We start from the raw sequence: 23803 nt of genomic DNA on the forward strand, positions 1-23803 counted from the left end.
ATACTACAATTAATGAGAAAAACAAAAAATATATAAGGTAGCTGACCATATTAACTGTAAATTCAAAGTAGAGTGAACAGAACATTATCTCATCGAAGCACTGTTATAAAAACACCATGCATTGTACATGGAAATGCAATGGACAGCAATGACTTGAAATGGTCTTTACCGTAAGTCCTACACAGAGCTAACAAAATAATTCCAGCGTATTTTATCTAACATGATCATTTAATGTCTTTTTAAAGTATTTATTTTTTTCTGACTTCTGGCAGATATCTCATTGCTGCGCTTCTGTCACATCCCCGCTTTTCTACTTCACATGATGAATAAATGAACACGGCAAACTTTATTCACTGGAAAAAGAAACTTCCCCAGGGGTTGCTGGGAATGACTGCCAGCGCACGGACTTCTCGGAGTTTGAGTTCTTTTAAAACTCCCAAAAGCCCTTTGCTTTGGCTGCCCTTCTCAGTGCTGTAACCCATCATATTCAATGCTGTGTCTGTCTAACAGAAAACGTGAAACCTACAAAGTAATGACAATAAAAATTAGAGTTACTGGAATATTTTTGTTAGCTCCATGTACTTTAAAACAAATAAAAAAATAACTAAAAAAAGGTAGGCAAAATTGACAGCATCTCTTTAAATGAAATGATTTTGAATTGTGATTACGAATGTAATGTGGCTGAAGGTAGTATGAGGGATCGATTCATTGAATAAGGGACACTGCTTAATGAAACTGTAAAGAAAGGCTCTACAAGGTGTGACACACAGTATCAGGAAAGCTCTGAAATTCCATGTGTTTTTATACACAGTATGGAGAGTTCATACTGTACATAAAACGAAGGCCTCAAGTCACACCTGACAACTTACAATCTCTGCAGCAATCAAATTACATTCCCCTCCAAAGTTCTGCTGTAACTCCACAGCTTCAAGGAGGTCGTTTTACCACACCACTCGGCCAAAAACATACATCTATCTACTTACAAAAAAGATTATCTGTGCAGAGTCAGCCATGAAGCACATTATAATTATATCTGTTCTAAAGCATTTCAATGCATACTTCATGCAGCACACTTTACTAACTACCTCAACAACTGCCCTGTGATCATTAACTCCAATTGCTGGTGGCCACAACTAATGACCTAAATACTCATTTTCAATCTCCATTTGCTTCCACTGCTCGCGAAAGGCAGCGTTTCCCATCTCTGAAAAATGATATTCGACTGATGGTTATTCTAAACCAACCCCCCCTGTGAACAGTGACCTCAATCTGGAGTGGAGATTAAAGCTGCAGTGTGATTTACAATTCCATCTCTGTGCTGCAGTGTTATCAACCACTGATATAATCAAATCGCTTTTTCAATATAGCCATCATTATGAGATTAAGCCCACAAAGATTTTTAACATCAAGTTTGATTGAAGTGGTAACATTTCCTTATAACATTAACAATATAATAAAGAACTACAGTAAATAATCTTTTAGTGTACCGTTAAAGAACCCTTTGTTCAAAATAGAGATCTGAAACATTTTGACTTGCCTGCGTTTCATATCTGTTAATTTCACTGCAAGTCTGTATTGCAGTAGGTTGACTGGAGAAAGACAATGGATAAAGATAAAGGTGTGTGAAAGAAGTTACAGTTATTAAAGTCTTTCATAATTAAATATATTATTAATGTCTTAAACAGCCTCTGCTATTAAAACAAAAGCATGCTTTGAAAAGATTACGTTTTTCAAAAAAAAAAAAAAAAAAATGTGCCATCAAACTATTATCTGTACATGGTCAGTGCATTCCTTCCAATAACTATTACAGGCAGTATTTTAAATGCTAACAATAAAGCTTTACAAAAATCAAAGGAAATGAAAAACGAAAACCTCGCTTGATTCTAGACAATCAGAGTACATTCCCTTTTTTTTCTCTTTTCTCAATGACTGGATTAATTTCAAGTATCAGTAGTTGCTATAGGTGAGCACTTATCTCTCGCAGTGTCATCACCGTAGTGCAGAAGTCAGCTGTATAGAACATGTGAGAGAGAGAGTAATGACACAGCAAAGCTAACAGATGAACGGAGAGCTTCGAATTCAAGGGCCGTCTTTCACTATGGAATCTGGTAAAAGGTGAATGTTCACTTGGTTTTTCTAGGGGGAAAAAACAAATCAAATGATCTTTTCATTAAAACTTCAATCACCGTCAAATGTGTGAGCGAACATATTTTATTATTCTACATGCACTAATACATACGTTAAGTAACTCACTGGTAACCAATGTAAGCACCTAAGCATTGGAGTTATTTAAATATCTGTAACACATATTTCAAAGTTGTAGGGGTCATTGCCTCCTTGCCTGTAAACTCCACGTAAAACCAGGAATGGATCCAACGGCTAGGCAAATGGAGCCTTATTATCATTCCTGATTATGCCACGTTTCATTTTATTTGTGAAACATAAAATGCCATTTACGTGTGTGTATGTTTCTGATGAAGATGCATTCAGGATTTTTGTTTTAATCTTTGAACCCTTGGGATCATTCTTATTCAAGTCCATGTCATATGATCTGGTTGACAGTACTGTGCACAGCACTCCAAACGAGGTCAAAGAGTTTTGTTCCATTTTTGTTCCTCATGCAGATTAAGTGAAACAGAGTCCTTAACCCTCCCTCTCATATGTCAGTGATTTTATTATGCTTTTTTCTGTATATTTTGTCACAAAATATTATTTGTTTTATCACTGCAATATTTGCTGAACCTTGCCAGCTCTATAAGGAAGCTTTTTTCTATTAATTACCTTCGCCTTCTCTGAAGATAAAGACGCACCAACCACTGAGCCACAAAGGGCCAAATAAGTGCCAAGGCCAGAGTGCCAGGAGAGATGTCAAAAGGCCACCAGGAGGGTTTCTAAAATAACAAATAGATGTGTTTAAAGACAACCAGATAACACGACAAAGTACCTTCCTATCGTGGTGTGTTTGTTCTTGGATACTGCTTGAAGAAAAAATTCCCAGTAGAAAGTTAGCAATCACTTTCTAATAGGTCTGGCTCATTCATACTTTTTATTAGAAGGTGTTTTTTGTTTATTTTTGTACTGCAATAAAAAATTGTTATTCACACTAGAAATGAAGATATTTTCATCCACTTTACTTATTTTAGCTAAAGTAAATCAAACAAGAGGAGGCTTTATTGTTTCACTTCTATATGGTTTAATCAGGAATATTATATCAATTTCTGTAGCACTGTTAACACTTCTGTATGTAATTAGTCCATCACCTGACTTATTTGCTATGTATTTACAGAAGACATCAGGAGTTTTTAATTTGTATTTATGAATACATTTTTTTAAACATTCTCCCTCGTACATCTCGTACTGCTAATAACTGAACTACTTTCTCCCTCTCTCTGCACAATAAACTGAATCCCTAACTCCCCTTTACTAGGTGAACGCTAGATCACCTTAAACAAAATGAGAAAATGATTAAACTAGTAACTAGAGAACCAATGTGTGAACCAGTAAAATCCTACCTTGTTTACAGGAGAAGATGGATTATTTGGTGGCAAGGTGAAGGATCTAGCCTGCAAAGCAAATATAAAAAGAAGGAATTGGAATTTATATTTTACAGCCAGAATAATTGCTTGATTGTTCAAATGCTTTCATGTGAAGCCAATTTAATTGACTAACAGTGACTTCAATTTAAGTAATGTTGTTGCCACTGCGAGAAGCTCATTTCAACAGAAAACTGCTAATTGCAACGATGTGCTGGAATTGATTTAAAAAACAGGAATTGGAACTGATCCAGGTTTGAAGGATGTCTCACCTGCGTCTGCGAGTTGGCGAGTGCCTCCAGGGTGTGCAGTCTCTGCAGGACACTCTGCATGTCCTCCTGCAGTCTCGTGAGGACTGCAGCAATCTGTTCATTGAGAGTGCCCCTTGCTAGTTCCTCTGTCCCCCACCGATCCCCATCCCCCCCACTGCCCAGCTCCACTCCCTGGGGACCTCCGCCCGCGGCCTGCGTCCTGGAGCCTGTGGCAGCACAGTTAGAGGCATGTCAGATACTGTGAGCTGAACGGAACAAGCATGCTAGCACCACACCTCCCCACAATGGCTAGAAATACTAAATCAGAGCTGCCAATACCCTGCCCTACATCAGGGAGGGAAATAAGACTTCCATTGCATAGCAGTTTGAGCCATTCATGGTTTTACTAGGAGTTTAATAAGACATGCCTGAGCGTGTTACCTATGCAGAGTGGCTAATCAAGCTTGCAGTAAAATCCAGAAATCTATGCAACAGGAGTCTTATTTCCACCCCTAAATGTTTTAGGAATAAAACTGTTACAATACTGAACTCATAAGATTAAAATACGCGATAATGAATACCCTCCACAATAAATTAGTCACGTGTGCATGTGTGTTCAACACATGTGCCTTTAATGCTTTCAAATTCAAGATACGACCAAAAATATTTCTTGGCGAGTAAGTGAATAAATAAATAACTAGGCTTTGTTATACCCCTTCGTTGCTGGAGTCCTGAGTATCCTGTCTTTTCCAGTCTCTCTTTCTGTGTCCCGTTTCCTCTGGGCTTCCCGTCCTCCCCTCCATGCTTCACTCCCTCTGCTCCACAGCTCTTATCCACACTGCACAACCGCACTGGCTCAGGGAGGTCCATCCTGGATGACAACTGGCTATGGTTCACTTCCTGGAACTCCAGCGAATGGTTTAGGAATACTTCTGAGCTCTTTATAAAACACAGTGTGAGTGAGTCACTCCACAATTGGGAATACATTATTCTTATGGTTGCTAAACGCTGTAATGTATTTATTTAATTTATAAATGTTTCGTTCTGCATGTTTCATAAAAACTTGTTTCCTTGTTATTCAAGTAAAGTGGCCAGTACCTCCTCTTGGCCAAGCTGCTCCATAGAGTCACAGTAGACCTCACTGTCTGAGTCGCTTGTTAAGCGGTGCAGACTGGAAACATCTTCAATGTGGTCTGCGAGAGGAGAAATGGAATAGGACATTACAAGGAACCAAAGAAACGCTTCTAGAAAATCATTTACTTAAACCTTTTAGCTCTTTCAGAACTCCATGAAGTTAGAGTGGAATGTACTGTACAGAACAAATCCCTCCCTGCTGCTGAGTGCTCTCCATAATGAAGAGTGACAAAATATCTGAGTCAATCAAGTATACGGCACTGCTGTACAGTACACTTATCAACAGTACAAGCCAATAATGGGTTGGAAAATTGGTCTAAAAATCTTTGTGGGTGGAGGCTTCAAATTTCAAGAATAAAACTAGCTGCTGCAAACAATTGGCCACTCAGTTCATTGCAGTAAAGTAGGCAGTGGTGACAGACCATTGTTATTATGGTAAAGCAGTAGGTGGTAACGGACTACACTGTGGAAAAAAAAGCACTTTGTCTGTATAAACGTGTGTGGCTGGTCTTCCTCTCCATAAATAATTCACTGGAACCTACATTTAACAAGCATTGAAAAAATATACCGAGCATCAAAAGAACCTTATCACTATTATAACATTTATTTTTCAAAAAAAAAAAAAAAAAAAATATATAAATGGTGGACATCGACTAAATGTTTTTGGTTTCTTTTTAATCACTCGATCATTCATCCTTGACCATGACATGTTTGAGTGCCTGTGACTGAAGCATTTGCACTTAATTACCTAATTAGTGTTATAGTTGATTGGACACTGTATACGGAGTGATTTCAGCTGTTGAATTGCAAGCTTGAATAAAAGAAATAAGGAAAATCGCACAAAAAAAACAACATGTCAAGAGAGCAGCGCCTTCGTGCACTCGGCACGTTGGCGGCTGGACTAGGGCAGCGTACTCTGGCTCGCCGTCTTGGGTGCTCACAGCCAGCACTTTCAAACCTGGCGAGATGATATAACCAGACACACACTGTCAATGACAGGCCACAAACTGGGAGATAAATAGTTACATCACCTTTCCAAGACCGACAGATCATTTTCCAGCATCTTCATGATGTCAGTTGTTAACCACAATAAAAAGTCACTGCACCTGCTCTAAAACAGAGTTTGTCATATATAAAAGTTTCTTTTGATGCTCAAATATAAGTGATACATTTCTTTTGATGCTCAGTATACATTGAAGTTTTTGTGAAAAGCAAATGGAGGAAATTAAAAAAGGAAGTAACATTGTCCTTCATCCACTATACCAAGCATGCTTTCAAGCTGAACTAAAATTATGTTACGGTACTGGTAACTTCAATATCTACATGTATTGCAGTAAATTGTAATATTACAGTAATCTACCAGTGATGTGGCTGTTGACATCTGATAGTTCAGGAGATTCCAGGGTCTGGCTCTTTTGGTTCAGTTTCTCTTCTGAGTTGTTCCCGTTCAACACTGATTTCTTACTAGGAGACCCATTCACTACAGAGGGGTGCTGGTTTTCTACATTGCCGTTAGCTAGAGGGATATTCTCCTTTCCTGCAGAGTCTTCCATCATGAGCTTTAGATCCTTTACACTGTCTTCTGCAACAGTTTTAAAAGTACACATTACGTAACAAAATGATTATTCCCAGCACGAATCATAAATGTTGTCCAGTTCAAATGTTTGATCACAACATAAAAGGCCACACTGCATGTCTGCCCCCCCCACCCCCACCTGTAAACAGCCACTGAAATCACACAAATGGCAAGCATAAGACTGTAATGTTCAGAAGTTTGATCATCAAAAAACACTGGGCTTGCCAGTAATCTGATACTGATGTATTTGTCCAATGTCAGTCACTTTCATCAGATCCTACAATAACTGGACACTGTAAAATATTTGTTTTGTTTTTTGGTTTTTAAATATTTTTATTTAATTATTTTACCCCTGAAATTTCTGCCCAATGTAGAAGGCCCAAGAATTTTTTCCTCTTCACCGCAGCAATTCCCCACACAGCTCAGGAAAACTGAAGTTTCAGTGGGTGTCCTCCAATCCCAACACCGAGCCAGCTGCCCTCTTCTACACCCAGCAACTTGAGAGTGGATGTCAGTGAGCTACTGGCCTCTGGACGACAAAAGCCAGCCCTGCAGGTGTCCCGAGCTCACTGTGCATCTGGCCAGTAAAGGCCACTATAGCACGATGAGGAGAAACAGTCCCTTCTGGTTTTGTCTCCCTACCCAGCTGGAGCACCAAGGCCAGTGCGACGCTCCCTCTGGAATCCCCAGCGAAGACCAGAGACTTCACACAGCCAGGCTGCAAACCTATGCTCCCCTGGCTGTATGACTCGCCCTGCCCACCATACAGCTGAACAATCAGACCTGTGGCCTGACTTTATTGATCCACTTTATTGATCCACTTTGAGGAAGTTAGCACTGGGAAGTCTGAGGGACCTTAAGAGTGTGAGGTTGGAGAACCACACTGCAGAGAAATAAGTTACCTCGACTTGTCTTCCCCTGGTTACCTTCCTCAGACTCATCCTCCTCCTCCTCCTCCTCCTCCTCCTCCTCATTATCACTCTCGGACTCTGCTCCGCTGTCACTGCCCTCCTGTATGCCATTCAATTCCTTGAGGTTTGGGGTTGATGTCAGCATATTTCCAATGCCTGGGGATAAAACAATGGCAAGTATGTGAGTGACATATATCCTGGATGTAGCTGTACAGTAAATACCAAATCAGAGCTACTACTGTCATGAAAAAAGCAGAACCCCACAATTTGCAACCATGAAAAACCAGGATCTACATCAACTGTTCAGTACAAGCATGTAAAAATGTGAACATCTATGACATAGACATGAACAAACAGGATCATTTCTATCTATCTATATTTTTGATACTCTCAATAACATGTTGTAACTCTGTTTAATCACAATGCTTAAGAAATGTAGGTATTACATATGTATGTATGGACATGCTTCTCTCTAATTCCTAGATTCTGATACTCTGATAAACAGTTCTCGATGTATGTATAATTCTAAAGTGTGACATGTCTGTATGTACAAACAGGCTCCTCCACTAAATAGTTATGCTGAGGGGATTTACTGGCTTATGAAAATCCTCCATTCACCTCACTCATATGCCAAAAAAAAATAATCCACCTCTGCCACTTTGACACATTAATGAACAAAACACTGACATACAGTCCACTGCACAGCCATGCACTTGCCTTCCAGTGACTGAGCAAACCTCTCCAATCGGACTGACCAGTGTTAGCACAAAGCAAAAGTAAAAAACAAATCATGTTAACATTGAAACATCTATCAAATGCAAAAATAAGTGTGTTTGGTAAACACGTAACGTCCACCAGAATATACTAGCAGAGCAGCCCCTATCTGCTCAATCACCTGAAGATAGATCAGACACGCTGTTGATTTTCTTCTTGTCTTCGATGATTTCGTAGAACGGTCCCAGTACATGAAGCAGCTCCTCCACTTTCTCCGTCATTGGCATGGTCTCAATAATCTTCAATTACAAAAGACAGATGCTTGTGAAAAAAAAAAAAAACTAAAAGAAAAACAGGGCTCTATACCACAAACACTTGGACTCAGGTATAGATTCCAGGGGGTAAAGGTGTTACTGGAAAAAGTCTGGGTCAATATGAATAGGAGGTGGTGAGGTTCAGTGGTGAAAAAAAAAAGGGCTTTTTTTGGAACTTCACTAACCATGAGAACTCAGTGTGTGCAGACTGGTTTGTCCCTTACTATTGTACACTTGAAAGACACATAAAAAGCAATTCCCAAAGGATGACTGACTATGAATCACTTGTATAAAATGTGAATGTGGAAGGTTTCAGAGAATTCAATGTGCTTCATACAGACACAGTGCTGCAAGGAAGTGCTGTTAAAGACAAAGTCTATACTTTCACCTTTTTCATTTCTTCAACATAGGCAATCATTGCTTCCTCCTTGGGCATATCCCCGAGGCCATTCCAAGCATCCCTAGGATTAATAAAATATGACACTAATCAGTGTTTTCATTTGTATTTTTCAAGAATTCCTGGGGGTTACAGTAAAAAATAATCACAAAAATGCCCAGGGGGAGTCATTCCATGACAAATCACCCCAAATAAGTTGGAGTTTAAACGCTATCTTCTCTGATTTACACCAGACCTGGTTCTTAGGGTTGATTCAGGCAAACAAGCTCACATTTATATTTTTACTGATCAGGTAAAGGGGTCAAAAGTTATAGAGGCCAAATGTGGTTGATGGATACTCCCCCGTAACATTAACAAACCTTTTACTCAAACCCGGGTTGTGCTGCAGACTTGTGGGAGGTGTCATTCTATTGGAAATGCCACGGCAAATCCCAAAAAATACATTTAAAAGAAAACAGAAGGAAGTTACACCTTAATTAAGTTTTTGACCTTTGACCTTGAGGTGAAACCCCCTAAAATAAAAATCTTATAAAATGACCAAGAAAATGTCAAGGTCTCGGCTTCGTCTGTGGAAAATAGGTAATATATTGAGGTAATATTTTTGGTTTGCTTTGAAAAAAATCTAAACCTTTTATATCCAATTCATGCACCCTGGTGGAAATCACAGCCGTATCACTGGCCAGAGAAGGATGACAAACGCTGAGTACCCCATGGAAATATTCTTGGGAGTGTTAGATGCCCTACACACTTCGTCTTCCTCAAAAGGCTACAAGTTTCAAAATTAATATCTCAAAAAGACTTAGATACTGTGGAGAGAGAGAGAGAGAGAGAGAAGGATTATTGAGGTTTCTTAGAAATGGGGAGAGGGGCCAGAGGGTTAAGTTGATTTCTTCAAAGCAAAGGTCAAAGGACTAAAACTTTGCCTTGGCGTAACTTCCCTTAGTTTTCTTTCAATTTTATATTTTGGATTTGCCATGTGATTTCCAATAAAATGACACTGCCCACAAGTCTGTAGCACACAAACTGTTTTGTAGTAATAGTTGACCCCTTTACTTGATCGGTGTAAAAATGTAAGTAGAAGGCTGTGTGGTCCAGTGGCTAAAGGAACAAACTTGTAGTCACTCAGTCACTGCCTCATTGTGTGATCCTGCGCAAGTCACTTAACCTCCTTGTGCTCTGTCTTTCGGGTGAGACACTGTTGTAAGTGACCCTGCAGCTGATGCACAGTTCACACACCCTGGTCTCATATCTTGTAAAGCGCTTTGTGATGGTGGTCCACTATAGAACAATAAAGATTATTATTATTATTGTTGTTTACCTGAAACAACCCCAAGAACCTGTTGTAAATCGGAGATGGTCGGGTGTAACCTGCTGGGTGATTTGTCATGGAATGACCCAGGGATTGTTGCCAAAATAAACCAGCACGTCAGGTATAAAACATTGGGTTGTATGGAGTTTCCACTCTATTTCTATAGTCTCTTTCTCCTTTTACGTACAAAGCACCTCAAGGCTCAGAATGATAGACAGCTGATACAGACTGGACCACACATCAAGCTTCAGTCTCTAAGCAAGGGATCTTGGCAGCCAGCACAAACGGAGGAAACCTGAAAGTAATCTTTTAGTCCAAACTGGAATCACACCATATTGTAGCAGTGTGAACAATATCACATACCAACAACACTACTTTTTTTCCCTCCCAATCTAAAAAAGCTGTTCATCAACTAGTGTTCTACAGCCCAGCTAATGACTCGTACAAAATTAAGTCACTGTTAGCCAGACTGTGAGTGACACCCTCAGAAATGTGACATTAAGGAATGCCCACCCTAGACTTCATTAGAATCTGCTGTTGGGGATGTATTTTTCATTCCGCATTTAAAAGAAGCTACAACATCTTAACTGGTATAAGAACACGGCATGACAAAGCTGTTCTAAAACAACAAGAGACCTAACCAGAGCAATTCAGACCACTATTTATTTAAATATAAAAACAAACAATCGTCCTGCTAGCAATATTACCATTTGTATTTGCCTACAGGATCCCAGAAGCCTGGCCTGGGAAGGTTGCAGGGTCCCTGTGTAGCTTGCTTGTAGTAGCTGTAAAACTGCAGCATCATTTCATTGGATGGCTGAAATGAACCTATTTTAAATAAAGTTTAACATTAATAAAATGCAATACATTTTGGTGAGATACTGTTTCACAAAATATGCATTAAGTGTTTATCTACACATTTAAATGATATGAATGTTTTTTCTTCTTAAATAAAGCCCAATATCATAACTTTTTCAGGTTCCAAAACAGAATACAAAAAACACAGTTTTACTATATACATATTTCAGAAGTTTATCAGTGTCATTTGTTTTAACCTACAAGGTTATACATAACACTATGTAACACAATTTTTGTTCCTGGGTAGTAAGTGTTATTTCCTAATTGCTTATGCCTCAAAAGTATAGAAAATGGCTATTATTCCCCACAAACTTTGCTTCTGTAAATACAGTATAATCGTAAACCTCGAAAAACTACTCACTTCTAAATCTTTTGTAGTCACTTTTGTATTACTTTAGTATAAATACATGTTAATTTGGATTCATATGTTGTTTTTTTCTGACTATGTGAACGAAAAGACACACATTTGCCCGTTTTCCCATTGGAAATAGTGATATTTTGAAATACCACTGTCCTAGTCAAAAAAGCAAAGTTTGTGGGGAATAATAGCCATTTTCTATACTTTTGAGGGATAAGCAATTAGGAAATAACACTACCCAGGAACAACAACAAAAAAAATGTTACCGGTGTAATCAACCACACTGCTGTCAGCATTACTGAATTGTACAGCTATATCAAACGGACGGTGTTGTGTGCACTGGAAAACAATGTATATTTAAAACAAACATTTAATTACTAGTTGAAACACAAAAATGCAACATAAAAGCGTGCATAACGATACAAACTTTAGCATTAGTTTTATTTTATTTATTTTTTTATGATACCTTCAAAAGAATTGACACGAAATTGGCTATAGGTCACGCCACATATTTATTAAAATGTTATTAAAATGAAAACAAATAGTGTACAAGTGTTGATGAATTAGTGTCAACGAAAGAGCAAAGTTCCGAAGCAGGCCCTAGTTTTTGTTTACCAGAAAAACATTTAAAAACAACACTGCCTAAACGAAAAAGAGAAACTTACCGTTTTTTGGTAAACTCTGAATGACTTTGACTGCGGCTTCAAACCTTAGCTCATGGATCGGTTTGTCATCCGCCATTATGTCACAACACAGAAACGTGTCAACAGCAAAGCTTTTCAGCTAAACCTGGGGATTACAAAATATTAACTGTAGTCTCGTTTTACAAGACTTCCTGCTCTATTTGATATACAGGCGCTGCTCGAACTTCCTAAATGTTAATTTTATTGTATTGCACAAATACAGGCGAATGCATTGATAACTGTTCTGTGCAAAAATGCATGAAGATTTCAAAACGTCTTGTTAAGTACCGTTACTGATTGTAGTTACACAAACATAAACAAACATTGGACAAAATGTAGTTACAACATGACGTGACTGCGGGATCCCTTTATACTGAGCAGAAATCCATGCAATTTAAAGCATTATATATATATATATATATATATATATATATATATACGTATATATATAGCTATGCGATTTACATTTGTTTACAGAATGACATTGTAAACCTTCAAGCTGTAGGCGTTTTTAATTATAATTAAATATAATCTACCTACAGTGGATAAGGCAACCTCACCGACACGTCCCTGAAACAGGATTCACATGATACTGATCAGATGGTACACTGAGGGAATTGTAGTTTTTACAAGTTTACACTTACAAATAGGACAAGGATACGTTTGAAATACTACAACCCCCACAATGTATCACCCATACCAATGGTTTGTGGGACATGTAGTAAGCATAAAAACACAGATACCTTTTGGTAACTTGATACATTCTTAGTGACACTTTGTTTTTTTGTTTTTTATGAATCCACAGTTCGAAGCTTCGTTCAGTTCATGTAAATTAGGTTAGGTTGTGAGGTCTGTAGAGTATGCTAACCAGTTTTTAGGTTATGTGGTTATCTCTCACCAAATGCCTGACATTTAATTACACTCTAATCCGTATATATGTTTGTGTTATATTTCATTAGTTCAGAAAGAAAGAAAGAAAGAATATTCTCTATAAGAAATAATAATACTACAAAAGTATTGCTTGATCCCACTATGCCACGAGACATATTATGAACTGACGACATTTGCAATACATTCCAAGTCGTTTCACCTCAAATACGTGCTGTATCTTTCTTTCTTTCTTTCTAGAACAATTTGTGCATTCTCTGCGCCGGTTTCCTAGTTTTGATATAATGTAAATCAATTCTAACCAAACAAACAAAAAATAACACAGCAACATATCAACGTGTCTGTGCAATGAACTACAATTCCCAGCACTCCCTTCTTCACATGACACTGTTTTTTTCCGTGTTGTGTTTTGTCTGACGGTGAAAGGTCGTGGTGGTGAAAGCGAGGCCAGGAATCCCACAATACCAGGCGAAGTAGCTCCTTCTCGGCCAGAGCTTGTGGTTTTAATCAAAGGAAAGGGGAAGAAGAATGCAGAGGATGTAAGATGGCAGAGCTACAAATGCTGTTAGAGGAGGAAATTCCAGCGGGTAAAAGAGCCCTCATCGAGAGCTACCAGAATCTCACTAGGGTAGCAGACTACTGTGAAAACAATTATATCCAGGTAGGAAGGAAAAAAAAAAATATATAGTGAAATACTTGACTGGTTACACGGGAATTATTGGTGGATATGTGTGGGCAACTGAGACAGGAAATGTGGTGTTGCAGTAATATTAGGAAACTCAAAGGGATTAAAAACGATAATGCTTCTAGTCAGCGATGGAGGCGGGTACCTCCACATGAGCACCCCGTTTTTATACTGTGATTATTATTTGTAGTAATTCAGCTTGTGGAATGTGTTCTGATTTCATTCATTGAAATCGTTCCGTGATCAGTTGAGTTCAGTTTGGAGGGTGTGTCTTTTATTATCGAGTCATGCCACAGTTAACAATAATGTTTTCGATTTAATACAGTCTTATCCCCTATTCGTCGATTGTAATAGTAAAATTGCGTCTCATTAACCCTATTTAAAAAGAAAGGATTTTTTTTTTTTTGACAGAAAGCAAACGCTCAGTAACGAATTATAATTTGTATGTAATTTGGTATCCTTATTTTAATTTAGGATTTTGTCTTTTTATAATCCATTCTAAATTTGTGCTTACAGAATATATAATAGATCTATAACATATTGTGTGTGTGTGTGTGTGTGTGTGTGTGTATATATATATATATATATATATATATATATATATATATATATATATATATATATATATATATATGTGTGTGTGTGTGTGTTTGAGGAGGGGGGGAGCAAAACACTTTTTGCTTTTCATTTGGCACATCCGATAGATTTAAAATGCTACATATTTTTAATGGCTACTGGTTTTATGCAGCTATTGGTATTTGTGGCATAAAGTTACGTGTCATATTGTTTAACTGGTACCAGGATACATATTATAATAGTTGGTGTTTGCTTCTACACTTGCCCAATCATAGCTACACCCTGAATCTTGTGGTTTACTCTCTTAATGTTAGTAAGCCATATGTTTGTCTGTTTTGAGATGTTAAGTGTTTGTTTTATTTGTCAGTAATGTATCAAAGTGTAATGACAGTGGGGTACAGTGTGACAGAATATGTATTATGTATGTATGTATGTATGTAATATGTATGTATGTATGTATATGTAATATTCAAGGGTGAAAACGGGGGTGGGGGGGTGGGGATTCTTTTAAATAATTCACTACCGGCTCACCATATTGTTTACTTGAAGCTTTCTTTAATGTTTTAGGTTGTGAAGCAGTCGTAAAAAACTTGCTATCGTCATTTATATAAGTAAGATTCAAGGAAGTGGGGCATTGTTTAACTGTCCCATTTACAGCCTGTACCCTGTTACATGAAAATAAATAATGACATTGAAAATTACTATATTTTAATGATCGGGCTAAAAAACAAACCAAAAAAAATATTGTTCTGCTTTTGTGCAAACGTAAGAAAACACACCTAGATACTGTACAAAACTATAAAGAGAAATGCAAACAAAATGCGCTGAAGGAAATTTGTAATGCAAGTGAAGCCTGCTTTCCAGTAGCACAACTGGAATTGGAAATAATGACTGATTTCATTCAATGTGGAAGTATTACTGCACAGGATGTGCTGATCAGGATTAACTCACAGCAGAAGGGGTATTGCATACCTACAGCCGTATTAGTGTTGAAGTTCACTTAGGAATATTAGAAAAAAAAAAAAAGGCTTCAGTCTCCACAATGCAGATGGCTTTCTTACTCTGATTGTGGAAGTGAATTTAGAGAGTGTTTAATTAAGCTCTACCCAAAGGGAGTAGGCTACTCTGTCTCGATTGCACTTTGTGCATCTAACAGACCAAAAACGGAACAGTTTTGTTTGGACTGAGAAACCCATACACCCCCCACCCCCCCCCCCCCCATTGTCTGAAGTGCTGTTTTGCTGAATTGTACACAGTCTGTCATCTGTGAAAAGAAGTTGATGTTCTCAGGAAACTTCTCATTTTTGCCTTTCAGTCCTTCCAGCTGACTTCATCAGAAAGGCCATTGTACTGGAAGTTTAGTTAGAGATCCCTGTCTGCTAATTGTGCTACATTGAATGCATGTATTCTGATGACTCGGAGTTGCACAGTGTGCTTCTCTTTCATTCTACAGGCCTGCAGTGTGTAGCTCTTTGTGGTACGTTTTGCACTGACTTGGTTGCTGCAGTTGTGGTGTTAACCAAAGCCTAAGGAGGACACCAGTCTCATTCTACAACCAGTACACCATAATAAACGTGATCCTGTAGTCCAAATAGCAGTACTAAAAATATCAATATTTAATGCAGCAAAAATAAATAACTAAAAAAAAACAAAAAACCCTATAATGTTGATGGACATGGCCAGTGTGACAGGAATGGGACTATACAGTCCAGGAGGCGACAGTATTTCTATAGGGTACGGAGTTATGGGTATAGATATGATTTACGAGTTCATGAGCGGTTTTGAATATGCTTTGCTTCTTTATATTAAATTGATCTGCTTAATTAATTTCAATACAGTTGGCAAAATCGCAGTGCATATTGTAATCACTCACTATATTGGGCCTGCCACCTGTTTAATATAGCAACTGGCCAGCATGTTCTGTGTCTTTGGTTTATTGTAGTTGAGAGACTGATTAGATGAACCCCTCTAACAGAGTCTGAGCTTGTGAGGCTGATCTTGGAGTTAGAGCTGTAGCTGCTCTTGCACACAGGTCTCCATTGAGGAAGGGGGGGTTGGAGTTTAAATATTAGCCAACGGTTAAATGTTTAGACTTTGTAAATGTACAGTGTAAGCCAGTTTATTTACTCATCAATATTTCAGTGTTTTACATATTCAATGCTGTACGCATGCAGTAATGCGTGTTACGTTTTTTACGTGTGCGCGCACACACACAATAAAGCAATGTGTAAAGTTTGAACAATGTAAATTAACCCTGTATTGCCCATGGTATGTTCCCATACCTATTTAATGCCTATTTTCTCATTGTCAAATATACTAGACACTGGGCAGCAAAGGGTTAGAATGAAACAAACACTTCTTGTGTGAGAAACAGAGAGTGAGAGGAAGAAGACACTCTGATTCAGAGCATTTCCTTGTACCCTGAAGCAGCATAGGAGTTCTTCTGACAGCACAGCGAGCTGTAGGTAATTCAGAACTGTGGGAGGCTTGTATTTTAAGGACCTTGTACTCAACTGAGTGCCACAAAGAGGATGGGATGGTATTTGTTCTTCAGTAGAATACAGTACACTGTTGAAGTAAAAGAAACAAGGAAGTAAAACATCTATCTCAACTGATAAGATTTCAGCCCTTAAGTACCTCGCTGTAATTTCTAAAAGCAAAATCGCCACGTCCTGCCTTTTCCAGTTCGACTGCTAGCCACATCATTATAGTACCTTACTAAAACTAGGCAGTTGTAAAGGGAATAGTGTCAGCAGTCCAAAGAGCACAGTCTCATAATGTTTTGGAAGAGCGCCCCCTTGTCCTCCTGCACTGTATCTGTATGCAGTGCTTGGAATGGTTAAGAATCAGAACAGTGCTGATTGGCCCTCCCCAGAGTTCGTTTCTTGTGTGTGTTTGTTTGAGGGCTGGCTTCATCTCTCTCTCTCTCTCTCTCTCTCTCTCTCTCTCTCTCTCTCTCTCTCTCTCTCTCTCTCTCTCTCACCGGGGCATGTACTGACGTGTTTCTGCTAGCGTGTGTGTCATCTTGGGCTGAACCTTTTTTTTTTTTTTTTTTTTGTGGCGCTTTAGACAAGAGGTCCTTCTGCAATGCCAGAACAAGACATGTAGCAACAGATGGTGGGAGTGAGTCCAAGCAGGCATTAAGATGAGGACGGCAATTGCAATAGTTAATTGTGTGTACATTGCTTCATCTTTGTTTCATGTCAGTATTCGTCCTTTCCTGTAGGATGTAAGTGTGACACACAGACGTCCTCTATATACAGTGCTGTACCACCAGACTGGGTCCTTAGCATGCTTCATCAGGACAAACAGTACTACAGTATGTAGAACTCTGGTGTGACACACATACAGCATGTATGGACACCTGCCTCCACTGTACAGCATCACCCTTCAGGGATAATCCTGCACTAGAAAGGTGGAACTGTGGAGCCATGAGATCCCAACTCCATCACCTCCCACTGCTTGAGTGTTATAAGATGGGAGCTGTGCAAGCACACACTTCTGGTAAAGTTTGAAATGAACAGTAAAGCTGTCAAGTCTGTCTGAAATTAGTAATTGCCAGCCTGCTTTGTGAATTAAAGATATGTTTTATAGGAAACCTTAATGCAATTCTGTTCTGTACTTTATATGTTGCATGAATAAAATAAAAAAAAAAAAACAGAAATCTGGAAATCATTCAGCTTTTTGCTTCAGCATGCAATAGAAAATAGATACATGGTTCAACAATAACATTTGTTAAATTTCTTTTGATAAATGTGTTGTTTTTTTACATCCTCTTAAGGTGTGGCAGACAGCAGTTTGTCAAAGTCTGTCCTGTTCTGAATGCTGATGAGTCAGTCATTTTTTAATATGTGTGTTTTTGGATCAAACTGTAAATCATCTAGTCGGTGTGTCCTGAACTACCCTGGGCTAAAGTAGGCAATCCAAACTTGACTTTTTTATTTTATTGTTATAGATTTGCTTTATATGAAGATCAGAAATCTTGAGTCTCTCTCTCCACACCCCTGGGTTTCCTTTACCGTTTCCTCTTTGTTCCTGGTGCTATATAGTACATTTGCTGTTCTGTTAATTTATTAAATTAAAAAATGCATCAGAAGAGAAAATATGTGAGTCTACTTAAATAGTATAACAAAACTAACCTATTAAAACAAAGTGCATCAGCGATCTGTATATGGTAAAATGGCTCTGATTTGTTCACAGAATAACAACCTTGCCTCATTGTAGTTCTGCACTGCAAATGCCACAGCATTACCCCCACCTGTTAAATACTGTATCAGCTGCAGTAGTAATTCATAGTGTGACTTCTGTACAGTAGTTGCGTTTTGAGCAACATTCTGGTTGGTTTGAATGGTTTTCTTCAGCCGTAGATTACAGCAGTGACTCAGAATTGAAGCCTAGTGCTCTAGGGTGTGTCTGGACTATCCCTGTGCACCAGTTACAAATTACTGTTTGCCCTGTCTGATAAGCTAGCTCAGTTGTACTGTAACATATACCGATGCACTCCAGTGCAGTCTGTACCATACAGCAGGAAACAAACCTTGTTTCTCAGACTGGCGGGGATGCTCAATCTTGCTCCACAGGAGACATTTTGACGCTGCATGGAGCTGATTTTGTTGTGACCTCTATAAATAAGAAAGCAGGTACTGTAGGTTCTGCAAGTGCCTTTTCCGGTAAAGCCAGGCAAACATAATCTAATTTTAAAGGAAGGGATACCAATTACAGTACATTTGTAGTCTTAATAGGAAAATTGCATTGCGTTTTATATGTGATACGTTACATTGATTGGCCCGAACATTGTTATAGAGCCATTTGTTTTTAGGTTGCCTGTATTAAACAATTAAGCAGTGTAATGGGTAGCGTTGAGGCTCTAAAGTGTTCTCTGGCAGTGTCCAGAAATTAAAGCCACTGCTTTAATGCAGTATTGTAGTCGTTCCAACTGCTGGTACATTCATCCTGTTTTAGTTTGAATACCCTCAGTGCAGGATCTATACTGTAAATCAAAGGTAGATAGACATTTTTCAGTTTTGCCATTGACTTCATTGAGAATACCTTGTCACATGTGTCACTGCTATGACTGGGTGTACTGTAGGTCTAATTAATACTATTTCAAATGTATACAGTTATTCCTTGTCAACTCAACCAGAGCTTCCCACCTTAAGATTTTCTTTTAGCTTCTATTTTAATTAAAAATAATTGACTTGGTAATCTGTCTCCTTAACAGTTTAATAAATGTACAAACATGAAGATGCATTTGTTTGTTTTTGGTTATATTGTACAATATTAGCAAATAGTTTGAGTTTAAATTAAGATAAACCATACAATGTGTAAATAAATAAATCCATCACATATATGTAATCTTTATATGCAAGTGGTTTGTCATGGGGCTACAGGGGTAATGTTGACCTCTTATTTCTTTTGTTGCCATCTTTAAAAATGGATTCTTGCAAAGTTCTGAAACAAGCATTCATGGGTTATAGATGAGCGTTTGAAGGACTTGTGGTGAAATAATTGACTTGGTAATCAGTCTCCATCTGTCTTTTCCTGTGGTACAGAAAGGTATTTCATGCAATTTTTTGATATCTAAATTACTGTTACAACTGCGTGTGACACAGTGTTCTTGAAATCCGACTTAATTATATGGGCAGAACAGAAGTTTTATGACATGTTTTTGAATGAGTCTTGTGATGGATTGTGACTTGCTGTCAACTGATTTAAAGTCTTTATATAGTGGTACCCTACCTGGACAGAGAATTATTAAACTGTGAAGGAGACTGATTTGCCAAGTAAATTATTTCACCAATAGTCCTTCAAATGCTCCTCTGTGAATCTTGAGGCTGGGATTTTTCTGGATTTTGACACGGAATGACCCTGTAGTATTCTGATTGGCTGTCACTATGCTATGCAAACCACTGATTGGCTGAACAGAATATCAAGATTCAATACAGAGTGTGATGAGGTTAGTTTGGTTTGCTATAAGCTCTCCTTTTAGAATACAGTTTGAATGTCTTGGGGCAGGAATGGACCACACTGCAGTAAGTTGACTCAGACGTCTGGTTTGGTGGACCACCTTCTAGTGTACAATATTTCTTTGGACATTCAAAACCAGAGGGCATGTGCACTGCAATAGAAACGAGAATGCAACCAGACCTTAATGGCAATGGTGAGTTTTCATATCTGGAGTCTGTTTCCTCGGGCAGTTCTCGGAAATCTCTGCCATCCTTTGAAATGCTGTTCAGGAGAGTTCATTAATTAAAATTTGTCAATAGGCAGCTTGCTGCAACTACTGCTTTACCCACAGAGACTTCTTTTTAGGGAGATATTTAGGGAGTATCAGGAGTGCTTTTTTAAAAAAAAAAAAAAAAAAAAAAAAAAAAAGTCTTGAGGGTGGAGAGAATGCTCAGAATTATTTTTGTATTCCAGAATTTAGAGTGAAGCCCCAGATCTCTAAATAAGACGCTTGTATTTCATGACCAGTTGTGGATGATGGGGATCTATTGAGAGCTTGGGTATTTTAGTTACCGTTTAGCAAGCATTGACAGGCAAACCTGAATATACCTCATTCTCTCCTTTTTAGGAATGCAATTGTAGGTGCATTCTAGGGCTTTAGCGCTTTAGCGCTTTCACAGGACAGCCAATTGACATGCTGCTGAGTGAGGCTTACCTTTCTGTAGTTTCTGGTTGGAACATGTTGTATTTGAAAATGTCTTAACTGAAGTATGAGTCAAGGCCGTTGCATGCCAACAGTGATCCGTCATTTATTATCTATTACCTGTAATGTTGTGTGTGTGTGTGTGAGATGTATAAACAATATGTGCCTCGCAGGTCTTGTCATTTCTTTATCTCCACAGCAGTGTCTTGCCGTTGTTTCTTTTAGTTCTTGTCTGATTTTTCATATACTTTGTGTTCGGCTGCAGACAATATGAGTTTTTCCAAATGTGTGTTGGGTCTTGGATTATAGCTCCACAGCCAAGTTGCTTGAATGTCAAGCGTCTCCTGTGAATATCCTGTTATTTGTCATTTTTAAAGCACGTAAAAGTGGATATAATTGAGATTTATTTTTTATTCCAAAACAAAGACATTACTTGCGTGTTACGGTATTTTGGATTTAATCTACTAATTACAATAGGAATGCACATGTTTGTTAAATACAGTTTTTGATTTCATCTGTTAAAATCTGACAAAGCCAAATGCAGTGTGTAATGGACCTCTGTGGCTGAACTGGGAATTGAACCAAGAATCTTATGAAGCATGGTTGTGTGAATCTAAAATGAGTCTACAGATTTTTTTTGTTCAGTTTGACAATTTTCCAGCTGTTGCATGACCAAAAGCACAAGCATCCCACTTTACATAGTGTAAAGTAGAGTCCATGACCGACTGTGTAAAGTGATAGAGTACATGACTGTGAAGGGTTGTGGAAGCTGTTTGCCATTCCCTGCTGGCCTCTAGAAAAGCAGAAGGGAGGAGGCTGTGCTGTTTGTTCTGACCCCTGGAATTCACCCCCCTGGGGGGAAATCCAGGGCTCTCCATCCTGCTGCCCTCAGAACAGCACACAAGATGTAAACTCTGCCTGCACTGACGGGAGGTGCAATATAAAACTGCAAGGTTACAATTAAACAATGCAGTGCTGTTTTGTTCTCTGCACTTCTGTACCCTTAAATACCCGGACAGCCAGTGTACAATAATTTTCTACTTTTTCTTTAACTCATATGGGTTGTGTTTAGTTTAATAAACATTAAACTTTAAGAATAAACCTGCTTTTAAATGTTAACATATTGGAAAACCAATATGACAACATAGGGACAGCATGCAGGGATTGGGAACATAAAAGTACATTACACAGTACACTACTGTATACACTAAGGCTAACCCCTAGTGCTTATTTAAGGCATTTATTTATTACATTTTTAGACTCCATTGTTATCTTTGCCATTGGAAAACCTCCAACATGTTTCTACACACTATTTATGATATGCAATATATTTTTGTATGCAGTGTGAGACAGAGCAAAGAGAGCGTAGTCCTGTGGAGCACAGGACTCCATTTCCCAGAAGGCCACAGACGGAAAACCCTTAATTGTGTTATTTGTTGGTTAGTTGTATTACTTGTGTAATTATTTTGACAGTTGGCCTAATCAGCCAACTGCATGCTTTTGTAGGGTATAAAAACCTGACAGTTTATACATTCTGGGCTGCCGAGTGCAAATCCTGGTTGTGAGGGTGTTCAGACAGAAAAGGAGAGAAACGTAGTAAGGAAAACCTTTTAATGTGCTTGTTGTTTTGTGTAACATGCATTATTTTTATTAACGGTAGGCAGAGTAGCTGCCTGGTTGGTTAGTCAGAAGAAAAAAAAAAGTGTTTAGTCACTACTCCGAATGGAGTTAAGTTTTGTTTTCAGCTTATTTTGTTTAAAAATAATTTTTTAAAAAATAGCGCAGCCGTGCTCTGTGTGTATGTGTGTCTCCGGGTCAATAAAGTGCTTGAAAAAGAACAGGAGAGAAGCAGCGTCTCTCACAGTAGATAATTGTTCTGCTGGCGTGTTTATTAAAATGCCCTTCAGTCTTGATTTATAAACACACTCAGAACTTGGACAGCTTGAACTCTTTCACTCCTCCAGTGTTATCTCCATGGCTGGGAATGGTGGCCTGACCTTCAAGCGAACAGCTTGATTCTCTTAGTTTTCCAGTTTAACGCCTTCCTTCCTAGTGCTTGTTATTATTAGGTGTAGCTGTTCCTCAAGGATTGAATCCAGTGTATATACAAGAAATACTGAGATATTCTCACAGCTTATTGTTCATGTCTTGGGCCCTTTTTTATATTCACTGCTTATTTTTTAGGCACGCACAAAATACTGTAAGAAATTCCTATTTTTTTTTTTTTTTTTTTTTTTTTTTGTTGGATTAACTATTTTATTTTTAAAAGCAGACTGGGGTTCATTGAAACTTGTTTATTGAGCAATTTGCCACTTTTTTTTTATATTTTACCAAATATGTTTTTTGAAAAAGTTAGAACAAAAACTGCATTTATGTAGTCTGATACATTACATTTAGAATTAATTTTTGCAGCTAACAGAATTAGAGTAAGTTATTCTAATATAGTTAGAGAAAGTTGAAAGATGAGGACAATGGCACTTAATGGGTTAATGGGATTACCAGACTGAGGCACCCGAGCACTGGTACAACAGGAAAGCAATTGAATTAAAAAATATTTTGAGCTAGTGTACCAAATTGTAATTATTAGATTAGACATTCTGTCATTTTAAAATCTAAAATAACTATTACAAATAGTTTTCTTTTTTATTTCCTGTCTAAAATCTGCCTTTTGAGCCCAACTTTCCAGTAAGGACCTAGGGGAGTCTTCAACAGCAAAAGACAATATTACCAGATGCTTTTCTGGTTGGCTTACCAAGCCAGGCAAGGAGGGTGGTACAGTAGTTATGACTGACATCCAGCTTCCGTTTTAATATCACCGCCCAGCCACTCTGAGGGCTGTGTTTCAGCTGTTCAAAAACGGATTGGAATGTATTGCATTAGGCAGCTAAATATCTATGACCTGTTTCAACGTTAACAGATTTTAATGACATTTCAAAAGAAAAGGGTGAGGTGTTCTGTGCACTCCTC

General features: G+C 38.2%; 2 protein-coding genes across 17 annotated transcripts in view; one reads left to right on the forward strand and one right to left on the reverse strand.

Moving 5' to 3' along the window:
* Positions 1-1395: 1395 nt before the first annotated feature.
* On the reverse strand, positions 1396-12637 carry LOC121314116 (acyl-CoA-binding domain-containing protein 5-like). 4 transcript variants are annotated; one of them, XM_041247036.1, is made up of 14 exons: positions 12575-12637; positions 12021-12144; positions 10847-10967; positions 8822-8894; positions 8301-8418; positions 8123-8155; positions 7397-7561; positions 6279-6500; positions 4883-4977; positions 4498-4723; positions 3806-4011; positions 3513-3563; positions 2782-2891; positions 1396-2136 (listed from the first exon to the last, which is right to left on the reverse strand). In XM_041247036.1, exons 2-14 carry the CDS (start codon positions 12094-12096, stop codon positions 2124-2126), a joined length of 1509 nt encoding a protein of 502 aa, XP_041102970.1. In that variant the 5' UTR covers positions 12097-12144; positions 12575-12637; the 3' UTR covers positions 1396-2123. The 4 variants fall into 4 exon arrangements, with proteins under 4 accessions (XP_041102970.1, XP_041102969.1, XP_041102971.1 ...); XM_041247035.1 differs by having other exon boundaries at positions 12579-12631; XM_041247037.1 differs by lacking the exon at positions 8123-8155 and having other exon boundaries at positions 12579-12631.
* Positions 12638-13382: 745 nt separating this feature from the next.
* The window catches only part of LOC121314118 (abl interactor 1-like), a 44157-nt gene continuing 33736 nt past the window's right edge, over positions 13383-23803 (forward strand). For 5 of the 13 annotated variants that reach the window (XM_041247044.1, XM_041247047.1, XM_041247049.1 and 2 more), the window contains exon 1: positions 13384-13587. In XM_041247044.1, the coding sequence (XP_041102978.1) occupies positions 13471-13587 (117 nt within the window). In that variant the 5' untranslated portion in view covers positions 13384-13470. Of the gene's footprint in view, positions 13588-23803 lie in introns of all 13 variants that reach the window. The other 8 variants (XM_041247041.1, XM_041247053.1, XM_041247042.1 and 5 more) reach the window with 5 other exon arrangements.

Source organism: Polyodon spathula, chromosome 4 (genome assembly GCF_017654505.1).
Source record: "Polyodon spathula isolate WHYD16114869_AA chromosome 4, ASM1765450v1, whole genome shotgun sequence".
Lineage (NCBI taxonomy): Eukaryota > Metazoa > Chordata > Actinopteri > Acipenseriformes > Polyodontidae > Polyodon > Polyodon spathula.

Bases quoted from the DNA above. Each gene is read 5' to 3' on its own strand.
- LOC121314116 (XM_041247036.1), bottom strand. From the start codon at position 12,096: ATGGCGGATGACAAACCGATCCATGAGCTAAGGTTTGAAGCCGCAGTC. The intron at 8,156-8,300 runs GTGATTGAGCAG...AACACTGGTCAG, and splicing joins CGTGTCTGATCTATCTTCAG to TCCGATTGGAGAGGTTTGCT. The intron at 3,564-3,805 runs GTGAGACATCCT...TTTGCTTTGCAG, and splicing joins TCGCCAACTCGCAGACGCAG to GCTAGATCCTTCACCTTGCC.